Here is a 19,727-nt window from a genome sequence, read left to right as displayed (position 1 = left end):
TTCCGACAAAAAAACGACCATGTATAGTAAGGCTTTTTTTTTTCGACAAAAAAACGACCATGTATAGTAAGGCTTTTTTTTTCGACAAAAAACGACCATGTATAGTAAGGCTTTTTTTTCTCCGACAAAAATAACGACCATGTACAGTAAGGCTTTTTTTTCTGACAAAAAAACGACTATGTATAGTAAGGCTTTTTTTTCCGACATAAAAACGACCATGTATAGTAAGGCTTTTTTTTCCGACATAAAAACGACCATGAATAGTAAGGCTTTTTTTTCCGACAAAAAAACGACCATGTATAGTAAGGCTTTTTTTTCCGACATAAAAACGACCATGTATAGTAAGGCTTTTTTTTCCGACATAAAAACGACCATATATAGTAAGGCTTTTTTTTCCGACATAAAAACGACCATGTATAGTAAGGCTTTTTTTTCCGACATAAAAACGACCATGAATAGTAAGGTTTTTTTTCCGACAAAAAAACGACCATGTATAGTAAGGCTTTTTTTTCCGACATAAAAACGACCATGTATAGTAAGGCTTTTTTTTCAGACAAAAAAAAACGACCATGTATAGTAAGGCTTTTTTTTTTCCGACAAAAAAACGACCATGTATAGTAAGGCTTTTTTTTTTCCGACAAAAAAACGACCATGTATAGTAAGGCTTTTTTTTCCCGACATAAAAACAACCATGTATAGTAAGGCTTTTTTTTCCGACCAAAAAATGACCATGTATAGTAAGGCTTTTTTTTTTTCGACAAAAAAACGACCATGTATAGTAAGGCTTTTTTTTTTTCGACAAAAAAAACGACCATGTATAGTAAGGCTTTTTTTTTTCCGACAAAAAAACGACCATGTATAGTAAGGCTTTTTTTTCCCGACATAAAAACAACCATGTATAGTAAGGCTTTTTTTTCCGACAAAAAAACGACCATGTATAGTAAGGCTTTTTTTTTTTCGACAAAAAAACGACCATGTATAGTAAGGCTTTTTTTTTTTCGACAAAAAAAACGACCATGTATAGTAAGGCTTTCTTTTCCGACAAAAAAAACGACCATGTATAGTAAGGCTTTTTTTTCCGACAAAAAAACGACCATGTATAGTAAGGCTTTTTTTTCTGACAAAAAAACGACCATGTATAGTAAGGCTTTTTTTTCCGACAAAAAAACGACCATGTATAGTAAGGCTTTTTTTTCCGACAAAAAAACGACCATGTATAGTAAGGCTTTTTTTTCCGACCAGAAAAACGACCATGTATAGTAAGGCTTTTTTTTCAGAAAAAAAAAACGACCATGTATAGTAAGGGTTTTTTTTCCGACAAAAAAACGACCATGTATAGTAAGGCTTTTTTTTCCCGACATAAAAACGACCATGTATAGTAAGGCTTTTTTTTCCGACAAAAAAACGACCATGTATAGTAAGGCTTTTTTTTCCGACCAGAAAAACGACCATGTATAGTAAGGCTTTTTTTTTCAGAAAAAAAAAACGACTATGTATAGTAAGGGTTTTTTTTCCGACAAAAAAACGACCATGTATAGTAAGGCTTTTTTTTCCGACAAAAAAACGACCATGTATAGTAAGGCTTTTTTTTTCGACAAAAAACGACCATGTATAGTAAGGCTTTTTTTTCTCCGACAAAAATAACGACCATGTACAGTAAGGCTTTTTTTTCTGACAAAAAAACGACTATGTATAGTAAGGCTTTTTTTTCCGACATAAAAACGACCATGTATAGTAAGGCTTTTTTTTTCCGACAAAAAAACGACCATGTATAGTAAGGCTTTTTTTTCCGACATAAAAACGACCATGTATAGTAAGGCTTTTTTTTCCGACATAAAAACGACCATGTATAGTAAGGCTTTTTTTTTCCGACAAAAAAACGACCATGTATAGTAAGGCTTTTTTTTCCCGATAAAAAAAACGACCATGTATAGTAAGGCTTTTTTTTCCGACAAAAAAACAACCATGTCTAGTAAGGCTTTTTTTTCCGACAAAAAAACGACCATGTATAGTAAGGCTTTTTTTTCCGACATAAAAACGACCATGAATAGTAAGGCTTTTTTTTCCGACAAAAAAACGACCATGTATAGTAAGGCTTTTTTTTCCGACATAAAAACGACCATGTATAGTAAGGCTTTTTTTTCCGACATAAAAACGACCATGTATAGTAAGGCTTTTTTTTCCGACATAAAAACGACCATGAATAGTAAGGCTTTTTTTTCCGACAAAAAAACGACCATGTATAGTAAGGCTTTTTTTTCCGACATAAAAACGACCATGTATAGTAAGGCTTTTTTTTCAGACAAAAAAAAACGACCATGTATAGTAAGGCTTTTTTTTCCGACAAAAAAACGACCATGTATAGTAAGGCTTTTTTTTTCCGACAAAAAAACGACCATGTATAGTAAGGCTTTTTTTTCCCGACATAAAAACGACCATGTATAGTAAGGCTTTTTTTTCCGACAAAAAAACGACCATGTATAGTAAGGCTTTTTTTTTTTCGACAAAAAAACGACCATGTATAGTAAGGCTTTTTTTTTTTCGACAAAAAAAACGACCATGTATAGTAAGGCTTTCTTTTCCGACAAAAAAAACGACCATGTATAGTAAGGCTTTTTTTTTCAGACAAAAAAACGACCATGTATAGTAAGGCTTTTTTTTCTGACAAAAAAACGACCATGTATAGTAAGGCTTTTTTTTCCGACAAAAAAACGACCATGTATAGTAAGGCTTTTTTTTCCGACCAGAAAAACGACCATGTATAGTAAGGCTTTTTTTTCCGACAAAAAAACGACCATGTATAGTAAGGCTTTTTTTTCCCGACAAAAAAACGACCATGTATAGTAAGGCTTTTTTTTTCTGACAAAAAAACGACCATGTATAGTAAGGCTTTTTTTTTCAGAAAAAAAAACCGACCATGTATAGTAAGGGTTTTTTTTTTTCGACAAAAAAACGACCATGTATAGTAAGGCTTTTTTTTTTTCGACAAAAAAAACGACCATGTATAGTAAGGCTTTCTTTTCCGACAAAAAAAACGACCATGTATAGTAAGGCTTTTTTTTCCGACAAAAAAACGACCATGTATAGTAAGGCTTTTTTTTCTGACAAAAAAACGACCATGTATAGTAAGGCTTTTTTTTTCCGACAAAAAAACGACCATGTATAGTAAGGCTTTTTTTTCCCGACATAAAAACGACCATGTATAGTAAGGCTTTTTTTTCCGACAAAAAAACGACCATGTATAGTAAGGCTTTTTTTTCCGACAAAAAAAGGACCATGTATAGTAAGGCGTTTTTTGGGGGGTGAAAAAAAACGACCATGTATAGTAAGGCGTTTTTATTTTGGGAAAAAAAACGACCATGTATAGTAAGGCGTTTTTTTGGTGGGAAAAAAAACGACCATGTAAAGTAATGCGTTTTTATTTTTTGAAAGAAAAAAAACGACCATGTATAGTAAGGCGTTTTTATTTTGGGAAGAAAACGACCATGTATAGTAAGGCGTTTTTTTCGGGGGGGAAAAAACGACCATGTATAGTAAGGCGTTTTTTGGGGGTGAAAAAAAACGACCATGTATAGTAAGGTGTTTTTATTTTGGGGAAAAAAAACGCCAAGTATAGTAAGGCGTTTTTTGGGGGGTGAAAAAAAACGACCATGTAGGCGTTTTTTGGGGGAGAAAAAAACCGACCATGTATAGTAAGGCGTTTTTTGGGGGTGAAAAAAAACGACCATGTATAGTAAGGTGTTTTTATTTTGGGGGAAAAAACGACCATGTATAGTAAGGTGTTTTTATTTTGGGGAAAAAAACGACGATGTATAGTAAGGTGTTTTTATTTTGGGAAAAAAAACGACCATGTATAGTAAGGCTTTTTTTTCCGACAAAAAAACGACCATGTATAGTAAGGCTTTTTTTTCCCGACATAAAAACGACCATGTATAGTAAGGCTTTTTTTTCAGACAAAAAAACGACCATGTATAGTAAGGCTTTTTTTTTTTCGACAAAAAAACGACCATGTATAGTAAGGCTTTTTTTTTTTCGACAAAAAAAACGACCATGTATAGTAAGGCTTTTTTTTCTGACAAAAAAACGACCATGTATAGTAAGGCTTTTTTTTCCGACAAAAAAACGACCATGTATAGTAAGGCTTTTTTTTCCGACCAGAAAAACGACCATGTATAGTAAGGCTTTTTTTTCCGACATAAAAACGACCATGTATAGTAAGGCTTTTTTTTTCAGACAAAAAAAAACGACCATGTATAGTAAGGCTTTTTTTTCCCGACAAAAAAACGACCATGTATAGTAAGGCTTTTTTTTCCGACAAAAAAACGACCATGTATAGTAAGGCTTTTTTTTCCCGACATAAAAACGACCATGTATAGTAAGGCTTTTTTTTCCGACAAAAAAACGACCATGTATAGTAAGGCTTTTTTTTTTTCGACAAAAAAACGACCATGTATAGTAAGGCTTTTTTTTTTTCGACAAAAAAAACGACCATGTATAGTAAGGCTTTCTTTTCCGACAAAAAAAACGACCATGTATAGTAAGGCTTTTTTTTTCAGACAAAAAAACGACCATGTATAGTAAGGCTTTTTTTTCTGACAAAAAAACGACCATGTATAGTAAGGCTTTTTTTTCCGACAAAAAAACGACCATGTATAGTAAGGCTTTTTTTTCCGACCAGAAAAACGACCATGTATAGTAAGGCTTTTTTTTCCGACAAAAAAACGACCATGTATAGTAAGGCTTTTTTTTCCCGACAAAAAAACGACCATGTATAGTAAGGCTTTTTTTTTCTGACAAAAAAACGACCATGTATAGTAAGGCTTTTTTTTTCAGAAAAAAAAACCGACCATGTATAGTAAGGGTTTTTTTTTTCGACCAGAAAAACGACCATGTATAGTAAGGCTTTTTTTTTCCGACAAAAAAAACGACCATGTATAGTAAGGCTTTTTTTTCCCGACATAAAAACGACCATGTATAGTAAGGCTTTTTTTTCCGACAAAAAAACGACCATGTATAGTAAGGCTTTTTTTTCCGACAAAAAAAGGACCATGTATAGTAAGGCGTTTTTTGGGGGGTGAAAAAAACCGACCATGTATAGTAAGGCGTTTTTATTTTGGGAAAAAAAACGACCATGTATAGTAAGGCGTTTTTTTGGTGGGAAAAAAAACGACCATGTAAAGTAATGCGTTTTTATTTTTTGAAAGAAAAAAAACGACCATGTATAGTAAGGCGTTTTTATTTTGGGAAGAAAACGACCATGTATAGTAAGGCGTTTTTTTCGGGGGGGAAAAAACGACCATGTATAGTAAGGCGTTTTTTGGGGGTGAAAAAAAACGACCATGTATAGTAAGGTGTTTTTATTTTGGGGAAAAAAAACGCCAAGTATAGTAAGGCGTTTTTTGGGGGGTGAAAAAAACCGACCATGTAGGCGTTTTTTGGGGGAGAAAAAAACCGACCATGTATAGTAAGGCGTTTTTTGGGGGTGAAAAAAAACGACCATGTATAGTAAGGTGTTTTTATTTTGGGGGAAAAAACGACCATGTATAGTAAGGTGTTTTTATTTTGGGGAAAAAAACGACGATGTATAGTAAGGTGTTTTTATTTTGGGGAAAAAAACGACCATGTATAGTAAGGCTTTTTTTTCCGACAAAAAAACAACCATGTATAGTAAGGCTTTTTTTTCCCGACATAAAAACGACCATGTATAGTAAGGCTTTTTTTTCAGACAAAAAAACGACCATGTATAGTAAGGCTTTTTTTTTTTCGACAAAAAAACGACCATGTATAGTAAGGCTTTTTTTTTTCGACAAAAAAAACGACCATGTATAGTAAGGCTTTTTTTTCTGACAAAAAAACGACCATGTATAGTAAGGCTTTTTTTTCCGACAAAAAAACGACCATGTATAGTAAGGCTTTTTTTTCCGACCAGAAAAACGACCATGTATAGTAAGGCTTTTTTTTCAGAAAAAAAAAACGACCATGTATAGTAAGGGTTTTTTTTCCGACAAAAAAACGACCATGTATAGTAAGGCTTTTTTTTCCGACAAAAAAACGACCATGTATAGTAAGGCTTTTTTTTTCGACAAAAAACGACCATGTATAGTAAGGCTTTTTTTTCTCCGACAAAAATAACGACCATGTACAGTAAGGCTTTTTTTTCTGACAAAAAAACGACTATGTATAGTAAGGCTTTTTTTTCCGACATAAAAACGACCATGTATAGTAAGGCTTTTTTTTTCCGACAAAAAAACGACCATGTATAGTAAGGCTTTTTTTTCCGACATAAAAACGACCATGTATAGTAAGGCTTTTTTTTCCGACATAAAAACGACCATGTATAGTAAGGCTTTTTTTTTTCGACAAAAAAACGACCATGTATAGTAAGGCTTTTTTTTCCCGATAAAAAAAACGACCATGTATAGTAAGGCTTTTTTTTCCGACAAAAAACGACCATGTCTAGTAAGGCTTTTTTTTCCGACAAAAAAACGACCATGTATAGTAAGGCTTTTTTTTCCGACATAAAAACGACCATGAATAGTAAGGCTTTTTTTTCCGACAAAAAAACGACCATGTATAGTAAGGCTTTTTTTTCCGACATAAAAACGACCATGTATAGTAAGGCTTTTTTTTCCGACATAAAAACGACCATATATAGTAAGGCTTTTTTTTCCGACATAAAAACGACCATGTATAGTAAGGCTTTTTTTTCCGACATAAAAACGACCATGAATAGTAAGGCTTTTTTTTCCGACAAAAAAACGACCATGTATAGTAAGGCTTTTTTTTCCGACATAAAAACGACCATGTATAGTAAGGCTTTTTTTTCAGACAAAAAAAACCGACCATGTATAGTAAGGCTTTTTTTTCCGACAAAAAAACGACCATGTATAGTAAGGCTTTTTTTTCCGACAAAAAAACGACCATGTATAGTAAGGCTTTTTTTTTTTCGACCAGAAAAACGACCATGTATAGTAAGGCTTTCTTTTCCGACAAAAAAAACGACCATGTATAGTAAGGCTTTTTTTTCCGACAAAAAAACGACCATGTATAGTAAGGCTTTTTTTTCTGACAAAAAAACGACCATGTATAGTAAGGCTTTTTTTTTTCAGAAAAAAAACCCGACCATGTATAGTAAGGCTTTCTTTTCCGACAAAAAAAACGACCATGTATAGTAAGGCTTTTTTTTTCCGACAAAAAAACGACCATGTATAGTAAGGCTTTTTTTTCCGACAAAAAAAGGACCATGTATAGTAAGGCGTTTTTTTTTGGGGGGGGGGGGGGAAACGACCATGTATAGTAAGGCGTTTTTTGGGGGGTGAAAAAAAACGACCATGTATAGTAAGGCGTTTTTATTTTGGGAAAAAAAACGACCATGTATAGTAAGGCGTTTTTTTGGTGGGAAAAAAAACGACCATGTAAAGTAATGCGTTTTTATTTTTTGAAAGAAAAAAAACGACCATGTATAGTAAGGCGTTTTTATTTTGGGAAGAAAACGACCATGTATAGTAAGGCGTTTTTATTTTGGGAAGAAAACGACCATGTATAGTAAGGCGTTTTTTTCGGGGGGGAAAAAACGACCATGTATAGTAAGGCGTTTTTTGGGGGTGAAAAAAAACGACCATGTATAGTAAGGTGTTTTTATTTTGGGGGAAAAAACGACCATGTATAGTAAGGTGTTTTTATTTTGGGGAAAAAAACGACGATGTATAGTAAGGTGTTTTTATTTTGGGGAAAAAAACGACCATGTATAGTAAGGCGTTTTTATTTTGGGGAAAAAAAAACGACCATGTATAGTAAGGCGTTTTTATTTTTTTATTTTTTTTAAATGACCATGTATAGTAAGGCGTTTTATTTTTGTAAAAAAAACGACCATGTATAGTAAGGCGTTTTATTTAAAAATAAAAATAAAAATTGACCATCTCACAATGTGAAAGCATTTTTTTCTGTTTTTCTGTGTGTTTCTGTGTTCATCTGTGTTTTCTGATCTCGATTTTGTACAAATAAAAAAAACATTATCTATCCTGACGTGGTGTGGTTTGTTTTGACCAACACATTTCCCAAAGCATGTCATTCCAATGACAGCTCAACAGCAAGCTCTCGAGAAGCCTGATTATGATCATCACTTGCTTTGGAATATGGAGGGAGACATGGAAATGTCCCGAGGACCAGGGTTGAAAAAGACTGGGTTCAAAAGTTGTGAGGGGGGAAGAAAAAAAAAGTCCTCCACATATGCCAATGAGCCCATGAGTGGCTTGAGGGGGGGGAAAAAAAAATGGCTTGGGTGCAGTACCACATGTCCTGAGCAGATGGCGCACTCCCTGGAAGGGTGACGTTTCAGGTTATTATATCTGGGTTTCGGCTCGTTTGGAATTGTTCAATAATGTGATAGAACAATAAGCGTGTCGTTATAAATCGCTCATCATTCAAGCCGCCAAAGAAAAACAGTAAAAAACAAAAAACAAAATCACACACAAAACAAAACAAGAATCGTTGAGAATCCTTTTGGGTGGTCAATCTAAATCGTCGTGGAAGAGGAAGACGGCGAAGCAACTGAGGTACGATGCAATACTGCCGTCCTGTGGTTGACTAGAGTAACTACATTCAGGGTGGGAATAGGTTTGATTTGTTCGTAAGCTGTTAATCGATAAAACAAACGTTGGATTCCTACTTGAGTAGATTAAATAGTTGACTACCCGGATGTGGATGCGGGAATTGAAAGTAATACCCATACAAAAAACAATTAAAGAAAGAATTAACTGATGGTGTTAATGGCTGGTGAGGAGGGGAGAAGGTTGGGGGTGCCCCTGAGCGATCAAATTCCGGAGATTGCAAGAAGCGTACTCATCACCTTCATTTATTTTCGCCTGAAACACCATGAACAGATGGCCGAATGGAATAAGACAACGCCTTCCATGCTGGAGGTTGCGTGTTCGATCCTTGCTCTCGGTTGTCATTTTCAATAACTTGAGAACTAATTCCGCAAAAGCAGAAAGGTCCTGGAATCGAACCCGCATCTGCCGACACCGAAAGCGTTGTCGTAGACCACTCGACTAAATCGTCTGTAACAGATTCTGAATCTTATCACATTTATTGGGTGGACATACACATGTAGAAGTCCTACAAATGCATAACATTACACGCCGAACACCTTCAGCCATGATGGCCGAATGGTATAAAACTTTGCCTCCGGTTCAGGTGATTCGGGTTCGATCCCCGCTGGTGCGCCCTCGCACTAACAAACATTACGATGAAATCGAAAGGTTGGAGAAAACGAGGATCGAACACGAGAACAAGTTAACCAAAGGCAATGTCGTATACCATTCGACCATCTCAGCATTGAGAAACTCGCCGTTGTTCGTTCTATTCATAGAATCATTGACTGTAATTTGGCCCACATTTGTGACTGCATAGCATAATTACGATCTACAAGAACCAACGTCAGAAAGTCTGTTTGGCCTAATGGTTAACGTCACTGGCACCGGGTTAGACGAGCAGGGTTCGATCCTTGCGTCTGGCAACTAGCTGATTTTGTCAGGATTTTTCGTCTCGAGGCAATTGACTTTTTTTTTTGTTCTCTTGGTTCAATAAAGCTTTTGAAAAAAACCTTGTTACCGAAAATCTATATAAGCTGTAACTAATTAAGGGAGCGATCTCTTTTCTTCACCAGTCTGACAGCTTAACGTCGATCTCCTCCGCCCGCTGTTCACCACTAATCTTGACAAGATGACCAAAAGCTTTGACAAGAGGTTTGTTTAAAGATTATTCTTACACTCGAAGTCATAACTTTTAACATGTTCACCTTTTCAGCGTGCAAAAACCTTGCTTGCGTGCTTGCTAAATGTTTGCTCGCTCACGGTCAACCCGTGTGATAAAATAAGACCAACGCCTTTGACGTTTGGCAATAAATGCTCGCGGTAAGTAAAATACTTTTTTGTTAAAGCTTTTAGTCATTAAATGCCCAACGGAAGATCTTAAAAAATAACACGATACTTTTTAACGCACTTTTTGCCTTTCCAGCGTCTGGAGAAGAGCACTGTCACTTTCTCGTCACTGGTGAGACACAAACACTCATACACGTTAATGTGATGATCACGTTTTAATTTGTTTCAGCACATTGTGAAGATGACTGAAGGGTAAAGACATGTCAGGTGACTTGCACTGACATCCTCCCTGTATATTTAAAAAAAAAATTTTTTTTTAAATAATTTGTTTTTTTGCGTGCAGGTATAAATGGCATCTTGACTTCAATCAGAGCAGCCTGAGTAATCGTGTATGAGGCCGGCCATGGCTGGAGGGTGAGCATGCTGCAAAACAAAATGGCTGACGTAAACATTTGATCAACATAGTTGAACATCTTTTTTTTTTTTTTTTTTTTTTGTAGTAAAGCTGCATTGAACTGCGCTTCACTGGGGACCCTTTAAAACAGGGGTCTCCAAGCACAAAAAAAGAGGGGTAAATATACCTTTTAGAGCAAGTTCTGTCCTCTAGAGCCCCTATCCAGCCAGTTTTCCATGTCTTCTTCCTTCAGCACAGCTGAATCTCATGATCAGCTAATCAGCAAACTTTGCAGAAGCTGATAACGATCATGTATCAGGTGTGTTGGTGGAGAGAAACATGGAAAACGGGCTGGATAGGGGCTCTAAAAGGTACATTTACCTTTTTTATTTTTTTTTTATTTTTTGTGCTGACACATTAACATTGATTTTCTTCTGATTATGTCCACTAGTGTGTTGCCAAAGCATTTCTGGGCCCTGGAGAAGCTGAATCACACTGTCTTGAATTGGTCATCATGGAGAAACTGCTTGGTCACCAAGATCCTGCACCTGTGGGGAAGACAAACATGTACATCATCTTCATTGCCTTTTTTTTTCCCCCCTGTACGGCGGCTTGTTGACACGTAATAAACTAAAGCTGGACTGGTTGGAATACGGTTTGTCATTGTTTTCTTCGTGGTTAGCTTCCTGTGAATGCAGCTGTGTTGTCACTGACTCTTCTGCATTGGTGGGTTTCATCCTGTCAAATATTTGTTGTATTTATAAAAAAAAAAAAAAAAAATGCACTTCACTACCTGTTGCTGCAGTCGCATCCACTTCACCAGGCAGTGACTCTTCTCTTGGTGCCGCATTGATGCCATCAGCTTGAAGATGACGCGATTCAAGGTAAGCTTGTCGACTCTGCGAGCTTCTCCTCTGTCTTCCAATGTTTGTTCTGCCCCAGGCGCCGAGGAACATGGCGGGCTTCCTGGCGACACGGCGTGGTGTGAGCCATCCCCTTCTGTGCTGGTGAGTTTCATCACATTTCAAAAACATTTGCTGCACAACAAATTGACTTGAGTCACTGTTTTGTCTTAGGTCTGCATGATCTGCTCCTGCTGGCCCACAACTTGACCTGGTGACAAGACAGCAATCAAGTCAGCCAACTTTTTCGTTTTTTTTTTTTTTTTTGCCATTTAACATGTACTCTGCCAAAAATAAAGTTGACAACTTACATCTTTTTTTCTAGTTTGACTTTTCCATTCACCATGTACTCTGCAAAAACAGTTGATAAATTTGCATCTTAACGTTTTTTTTTGAGTTTGGCATTTTGAGGTTCAACATACTCTGTAAAAAAAAAAAAAACAAAGTTGGCAAATTGCATTTTAACTCTTGTAACATAAACTTAAGTTTCTTTTATAAAAGAAAGGTGTGGCCAAGTTCAACAGTGGGTGGAGTTATGCAAATTACTGAGCAGAATGCAGTCTGATTGGTGGGTTCTGTATTAAGTGCCAGAATCTAATTGGTTGGCCCCATAAGTGGGCGTGGTTTATGCAAATTTTTATGCCAAAAAATTTGCATAAGTAGGTGCGGCTATGCAGATTAGGCAATATACCCCATTTTTAAGCCAAAAGTGGGCGTGGCCATGCAAATTTATTTGCATACAGCCATCCGATTGGTCGATTCTGAGAGGGAGTGGTCAATTATGCAAATAAATTGATTTTTTTTTTTTTTCTAAAGTGGGTGGAGCTATGTCAGTCAATTTGCATGTTGAAGTTTAATAGTAGCAAAAAAAGCATTTTTCATGCCTTGAATGGATTGCAAGTGGATTGTTCAGGTTTTTCTTGAAGATGTTTTGGCCTCTGGTCCAAACAGGCTTCCTCGATTCATGCTCAAAATCACGCCATCTGCCCTTGAGAATGAACCGAAAAAGCAGGCTCGGACGTTAGGCCAAAAGTCTTTCAAGGAAAACCTGAACAACCACTTGAAATCCATTCAAGACCTGAGAATACAACCACCTGAACGCACGACACTGAACTGAAAAATCGTATTAAGAAATAAAACACGGAGACACTCATTCCAGTTGAACAATATATTTGACTTTAGACAAGCAATTTTTTGGACACAGCAACAATGTTGGAATCAAGTTACAAAAACTGGTTGACAGGCTATACATGGAAGCATGTTGTGTGTGTGATGTCACATGAGCACAAGCGATCCATCTCTCCATGTACCAACAGACAAGAAAATCATTCAATGCTTCTGGACATGTGCGGAATATTTCATACTATTATTTACATAAGTGGGCAAAAATAACATCAAATGATTGATTTCAAAATACCTTAGTGATATTTTGCCAAAACAATCATTTAATAAAGCACATGTTCAACAGCACCGAATGATGTTCTACTGTGTGTGTAGTACATCAAGCAGAGGTTAAAGCGCACTGAGAAATGGCTTAGTGACATCACATACCTCAAGCACACAACATTTGCCTTCAAGAAGCGCACACCTGCCCAAAAGCAGCTTGAAGCGCAGATCCAGCCATGTCCTCAAGTCTTGAGTCTGTTGGCTGCGTGTTCGTCCAAGACCTCCTTCATCCTGTCAGGCAAAAACAAAACGAGTCAGTCATGCTCATTCACAGCAAATTAAGGGTCACAGCTAAGTCCAATGCTACCAAGGTCACCCCCCTCAAAATAATAATAATAATAACAAAAATAAAAACTCAGTAAACAATGATGCCAAATTGCCATTAAAATGCCTCAGTTAAAGACCGTTAAAAAAGGTTAGCATATGGAATAATCAGTAAAAACAATTCAAAGCAAATTTGAAACTATTTCTACGTACATTTGAAGTAGCACACATCCCTGAATACCATGTTGAAGTTCACAGACCACATGACACAGCACTATGTCCTCATAGTCAAGAAATAAGACTGAGCATGTACCTAATATTTGGACACTTGATCAAGTACACAACTCTTGACTAGTCTATCTCCTCACAACATAACCATTAGTCAAGACAACAACTAGCGTGTAGGAAAGGCCATTTTAGAGAGTCATTAGGTATATGAGCGAAAGCAAAAGCAGTCCAAGTCCAAAAACCAACTGGCTGACCCATCTCTCTGTAAGCCAAACACAATTCATCTTCTGCACAACACTGCCACACATGGAACAAGACAAGTACATCATTCAATGCTCAAGGACATGTGCTTTGAAGATTTTTTTGTTTGTTTGTTTGTACAAACTATTTTTATAAGTACACAACATAATATCAAAATAATAGATTTTTTAAAATACATTTTAAAAATAAAAATGTTTTTATTTTGTTTGTAAGTTGTTTATATTTTCTAAATAATTCATTTTTCAATGTGATTTTTTTTTTTAAGCACATGTTCAAAACAATTGAATGTTGTGGTGTGTGCAAGTACATCAAGCGGAAGTCAAAGTACACTGACAAAATGGCTAAGTTGCATCACACACGCCTCCTCAAGCACACAGCATGGCATCCAGTGTAAAACAAAACAAAGTACACGCACCTGTCTAAAGGCAGATTGAAGTTCACAGACCACATGACACAGCACTATGTCCTCATAGTCAAGAAATAAGACTGAGTGAGCATGTACCTAATATTTGGACACTTGATTCGGTACACAACTCATGACTAGTCTATCTCCTAACAACATAACCATTAGTCAAGACAACAACTAGCGTGTACCAAAGGCCATTTTAGAGAGTCATTAGTTACATGAACGCAAGCAAAAGCAGTCCAAGTCCAAAAATCAACTGGCTGACCCATCTCTCTAGAAGCCAAACACAATTCATCTTCTGCACAACACTGCCACACATGAAACCAGACAACAAGTACATCATTCAATGCTCATGGACATGTGCTTTGAAGATTTTTTTTTTTTTTTTTACAAACTATTTATTTTTCTAAGTAGGCAACATAATATCAAATTAATAGATTTTTTAAAAATACATTTGAAAAATAAAAATGTTTTTTATTTTGTTTGTCAGTTGTTTATATTTTCTAAATAATTTATTTTTCAATAATTTGGGCCAGATCAATGTGCGTGTTATTTTTTTTTTTTTTTTAAAGCACATGTTCATAACAATTGAATGTTCTGGTGTGTGCAAGTACATCAAGTGGAAGTCAAAGTGCACTGACAAAATGGCTAAGTTGCATCAGACACGCCTCCTCAAGCACACAGCATGGCATCCAGTGTAAAAAAACAAAGTACACTCACCCGTCTAAAGGCAGATTTCCAATTGCATGGTTGTAGTGCAGACCGTAGACTCATCCCTGTCGCAAACAGCATCCATCCTGTCAAGAAAACAGAAACGGAAGCAGTGAGTAATGCTCATTTGCATATCGCATGTGCTCATTTGCATAAAACACTTGTCTTTCATACAATTGAAAAACTCTTAAATATTGGTGTCACTACTTGCTAAATGTCATATTATTGAAGTTTTGACCCAAAAACATTTTTTGAAATTTTTTTATAGAATGCAAGGGATACATGCAGTGAACAAGCAGGTCAGTAGCTCCAAAATAAGCCACGCCCCCACCAGCTCACTCCACTCTGCCGACTCCACCCTTTTCACGCCCATCACCCGCACAAGGCCGAGCCTCCTCCACTGCTGCCCCGCCCTCTGGACCTTTTTTTTTTTTTTTTTTAAACTTTATTGCAATTTACATAAACAGGCAAGACTGATGCCAGGATGGTCGGAAGTCGGCCTTTTCCACTGATCTAAATATATGACTGGACAGCCGATAGGACAAGACTTTTGAAGTCACGAGGCCGCCATATTGCTACTCCCACGAAATGTTTCTTGGCATATGCTCCTGTACATTTACAGTGTCGGAATTGGAGAACATTTGAGACAGTACTTAGTAGAAACAGCCTGATTTATGTTGCTTTAAATTTGTTAAACATAAACAAGCGCACTTCAGACATTTTACAACTTAACTTAAATACATGCATAAATAATATGCTTAATGACGTTTATAGGGTGGAACTTGGATATATTTTTTTTAAATTAAAGAATTATATATATTTTTTAAAATGCCTCTGCCAAATCTAATATGGGGATCTAAGGAACTGTGATTAAAAAAAGGGGTCTGAAAGCAGCACATAGCATTGTTGTTGTTTTTTTACCACCCAGCCCCTCAACCTTATACTAACCTACCTACGAGCTGTATGTCTCATCTGTTCGTATACCTTATCGTTTTTACAGTAGTTTGCTCGAGAGATAGGAGGAGCAAGATGGCCGCCCCGTGACTTCAACGTCTTGCACGGGCATGTATTGGCATCGGCTATCCAGTCATATATTCAGATCAGTGGATTTTTCCGACTTCAAGCCACGAAGTGCACGGCGTTTAAACTCGGAAACCGACAGAGCCCCTAAGATGACGCAAATATCAAAAAATAAAATAAAATAAAAAATACGCCAGCAAATGGGGGAAAAAATAAAAAAAAATGACGCAAATATCGCGTTCACTAGCAAAAAAAAATAATACTGCGAGAACTTGTTAATGTACTTCCGGGTCATCGTCCGTGTGACCAAAAGCGACGAGAATGGAGCGAGTAAATCCTCGTCGCTTTTGATCACACGAAAGATGACCCGGAAGTACCTGGTTTATAATAATAAAAAAAAAAAGGCGTTATCTCGCAATCTTTGCGAGAGAAGGCAAACGTACCGTAAAAACACAACTTGTGAAGTCGAGCAAAGAAAAAGAAAGAAGAAAAAAAAGCACCCCTTACTGACGGACTACAATGTGACGTCACTCTACAATGGCGACCCCTTCGGAAACACAGACCGTCTAAAACACGAGTTACTCGAGTATAGAACTAGATAGCTTTCTTCATTCATAAATAAATATTCGACATGACTCCGCGCAACACAACGTACGCCTCTATCCCCATGAAATTATACGGTAAACGACTCAACTGTATGAAATAAGATAAAAACAATAAATGAAGCCATATACCGAGAAGGCAAGTTTGCTGGAGGTCAAAATTAGTTTTGAGGACAATAAAAAATAATAATGATAAAAATAATGGGTTTACTTTCGAATGCTTTCAGGTCGGAACTGGGACAAGGCTCATTTGAACCGTTTCAAATGCTCAAACTTGGTTTTCTTTAATCCCGTTGTATGTTATTTTTTGTATTTCTTATTATCTCACGGTTTCTGGCTTTTTGACAAGTAGACTAATAAACACATTTTACAATGGACAATAGTATTGTAGCTCGTTAGATTGTGTAAACGCATCGAAATGTTTCGATCTAATCGAGTTAAATGAGGACACGCTAACGCTAAATATGAGACGATGGTTCTTTTTTGTTTTGTAAATGTACTTTTAGAGGAACTTGCAGTGAAAACGTGAAAAAGTTGAGCGCCAGTTACCTTTTCACAACACGTCGCCACTTTTCTTTCGTCAGATGATGAGCAGGTAGACGGGCAGCAGTCGACGTGGAGACAATATTCCTTTATTGTGGACGCCTCTGTGCATGTAAACAATCAAAACATTACATACTACTACCGTAAATTAAACCACGTGTTCGACTTTCAAACAAAACGCGAGGTCAAACACTTCCTAGTTTCCTTTCCTGGTCGATGTTTAACTTCCGGGTCACAGCTAAATCGCGCGCTAACCAGCTAAAATAATAAACGCCGTAGCGAATAAACGAACTAGAGGGAAAATTTGTCATGTGTATCGAACGGTACATCCAGAAATTAAAGTTTAAACATCTTTGCAGTAAGCGCTAGCGCATTTAGCGGCAGCGGCATGTGTCGTGGCATCGGGGACGTCACTTCCGCTTATGCCGCGACACCAGCGACTTCACTTTCGCGTAGGCAGCGGTTCATGTACGTCACTTCCGCTTATGCGACGGTGTCGGTGGCTGCCGTTGCCTGCCCTCTTTCCCTCGGGACATGTCGCGACTCCATTAGACTTGGTGCCGCTGCCATTACTCATCGTATGCATTTATAAACGGATTATTTTTTGGTTTATGTGTGTTTACGAGGCTTTTGTGTGTGTGTGTGTGTGTGTTTTTTTTTAATTTCATTTCATTTTTAAATGACTCGTTCGCACAAACCAGTTAACCTTGCCACCAAGCTTAATTCTCGCGGTATTTGTGAGTTTGCAAACTCCGGAGAAACTTTTTTTTTTTTTTTAACACGATCATGTATAGTAGGCATTTTTTTTTTTAAACAACCATAAGCGTAGGTAAGGCTTTTTTTTTTTTTTAAATGTCCATGTATATATTAAGGCGTTTTTGTTTTAAAAAAGCCCATGTATAGTAAGGTGTGTTGTTGTTGTTGTTGTTTTTTAAACAGCAGTTGGTTAAATTCAAGTTTTTGTTTGCGTGTTTTTGTTTGCGTGAAGGTTTTAGATATTTCTGCCGATCAACACACCTGATCAGGATTGTTACCAAGCATGCTGATGAGCTGATTATATGAATCAGGTGTGCTAGTAGGTGGAAACCGACCTTTTTTTTTTTTTTTTTAAAGGACCATCCATGGTAAGGTGGTTTTCTTAAACGACTGTGCATGGGAAGGCATTTTTGTTTTAAAAAACGACCATGTTTTATTTTTAAAAAAAACGACCATGTATAGTAAGGCGTTTTATTTAAAAACAAACAAACAAAAAAACGACCAGTAAGGCCTTTTTTTTTTAATGTCCATGTATATATTAAGGCGTTTTTTTTTTGTTTTTTTTTAACGACCATGTATAGTCAGGCGTTTTTTGTTTTAAAAAGGTCCATGTATAATAAGGTGTTTTTTTTGGGTGGGGAAAAACGACCATGTATAGTAAGGCGTTTTTATTTTGGGGGGGAAACGACCATGTATATATAGTAAGGCGTTTTTTTTTTGGGGGGGGGGGGGGGGGGGGGACGACCATGTATAGTAAGGCGTTTTTTTCGGGGGGAAAAAAACGACCATGTATAGTAAGGCGTTTTTTGGGGGTGAAAAAAAACGACCATGTATAGTAAGGTGTTTTTATTTTGGGGAAAAAAAAACGACCATGTATAGTAAGGCGTTTTTTGGGGGGTTAAAAAAAACGACCATGTATAGTAAGGCGTTTTTTGGGGGAGAAAAAAAACGACCATGTATAGTAAGGCGTTTTTTGGGGGTGAAAAAAAACGACCATGTATAGTAAGGTGTTTTTATTTTGGGGAAAAAAACGACCATGTATAGTAAGGCGTTTTTATTTTGGAAAAAAAAAAAAGACCATGTATAGTAAGGCGTTTTATTTTTGTAAAAAAAAAACTACCATGTATAGTAAGGCGTTTTATTTAAAAAAAAAAAAACACTCACAAAAAAACGACCATGTATAGTAAAGCGTTTTATTTATAAAAAACAAACAAACAAAAAAAAAACACACACACACACACACAAAAAAACGACCATGTATAGTAAGGCGTTTTATTTTTGTAAAAAAAACGACCATGTATAGTAAGGCGTTAAAAAAAAACAAAAAAAACAAAAAAAAAACACACACACAAAAAAAGACCATGTATAGTAAGGCATTTTATTTAAATAAAAAAACACACACAAAAACGACCTTGTATAGTCAGGCGTTTTATTTATTCTTTTTTTTTTAATAACGACCATGTATAGTAAGGCGTTTTATTTAAAAATAAAAATAAAAATTGACCATCTCACAATGTGAAAGCATTTTTTTCTGTTTTTCTGTGTGTTTCTGTGTTCATCTGTGTTTTCTGATCTCGATTTTGTACAAATAAAAAAAATATTATCGATCCTGACGTGGTGTGGTTTGTTTTGACCAACACATTTCCCAAAGCATGTCATTCCAATGACAGCTCAACAGCAAGCTCTCGAGAAGCCTGATTATGATCATCACCTGCTTTGGAATATGGAGGGAGACATGGAAATGTCCCGAGGACCAGGGTTGAAAAAGACTGGGTTCAAAAGTTGTGAGGGGGGAAGAAAAAAAAGTCCTCCACATATGCCAATGAGGCCATGAGTGGCTTGAGGGGAAAAAAAAAAAACGGCTTGGGTGCAGTACCACATGTCCTGAGCAGATGGCGCACTCCCTGGAAGGGTGACGTTTCAGGTTATTATATCTGGGTTTCGGCTCGTTTGGAATTGTTCAATAATGTGATAGAACAATAAGCGTGTCGTTATAAATCGCTCATCATTCAAGCCGCCAAAGAAAAACAGTAAAAAAACAACAAAAAAACACACAAAACAAAACAAGAATCGTTGAGAATCCTTTTGGGTGGTCAATCTAAATCGTCGTGGAAGAGGAAGACGGCGAAGCAATTGAGGTACGATGCAATACTGCCGTCCTGTGGTTGACTAGAGTAACTACATTCACGGTGGGAATAGGTTTGATTTGTTCGTGAGCTGTTAATAGATAAAAAGGAACGTTGGATTTCTACTTGAGTAGATTAAATAGTTGACTACCCGGATGTGGATGCGGGAATTGAAAGTAATACCCAT

The 19,727-nt window shown here is 36.6% G+C and overlaps 1 protein-coding gene and 1 long non-coding RNA gene across 7 annotated transcripts; one reads left to right on the top strand and one right to left on the bottom strand.

The window, feature by feature from the left end:
- The first annotated feature begins 9,654 nt into the window (after positions 1–9,654).
- LOC144009441 (uncharacterized) lies at positions 9,655–10,926 on the top strand. Of its 2 annotated transcripts, XR_013280927.1 has the most exons (6): positions 9,655–9,746; positions 9,808–9,914; positions 10,018–10,148; positions 10,225–10,295; positions 10,382–10,452; positions 10,727–10,926. It is a non-coding gene; the product is annotated as an uncharacterized LOC144009441 (long non-coding RNA). The 2 variants fall into 2 exon arrangements; XR_013280928.1 differs by lacking the exon at positions 10,382–10,452.
- On the bottom strand, positions 10,082–17,085 carry LOC144009438 (uncharacterized). Of its 5 annotated transcripts, none has more exons than XM_077509174.1 (5): positions 16,665–17,085; positions 14,503–14,579; positions 12,766–12,854; positions 11,069–11,279; positions 10,082–10,823 (listed from the first exon to the last, which is right to left on the bottom strand). In XM_077509174.1, exons 2-5 carry the CDS (start codon positions 14,572–14,574, stop codon positions 10,788–10,790), a joined length of 408 nt encoding a protein of 135 aa, XP_077365300.1. In that variant the 5' UTR covers positions 14,575–14,579; positions 16,665–17,085; the 3' UTR covers positions 10,082–10,787. The 5 variants fall into 5 exon arrangements, 2 of the variants coding, with proteins under 2 accessions (XP_077365300.1, XP_077365301.1); XM_077509175.1 differs by having other exon boundaries at positions 10,083–10,823; positions 11,069–11,241; positions 16,665–17,084; XR_013280923.1 differs by lacking the exon at positions 10,082–10,823 and adding an exon at positions 11,489–11,600 and having other exon boundaries at positions 11,241–11,388; positions 16,665–17,083.
- Between the last annotated feature and the right edge of the window lie 2,642 nt (positions 17,086–19,727).

The sequence above is a fragment of the Festucalex cinctus genome, chromosome 20 (genome assembly GCF_051991245.1).
Source record: "Festucalex cinctus isolate MCC-2025b chromosome 20, RoL_Fcin_1.0, whole genome shotgun sequence".
NCBI lineage: Eukaryota > Metazoa > Chordata > Actinopteri > Syngnathiformes > Syngnathidae > Festucalex > Festucalex cinctus.
This window is presented reverse-complemented; position numbering and strand designations above follow the sequence as displayed.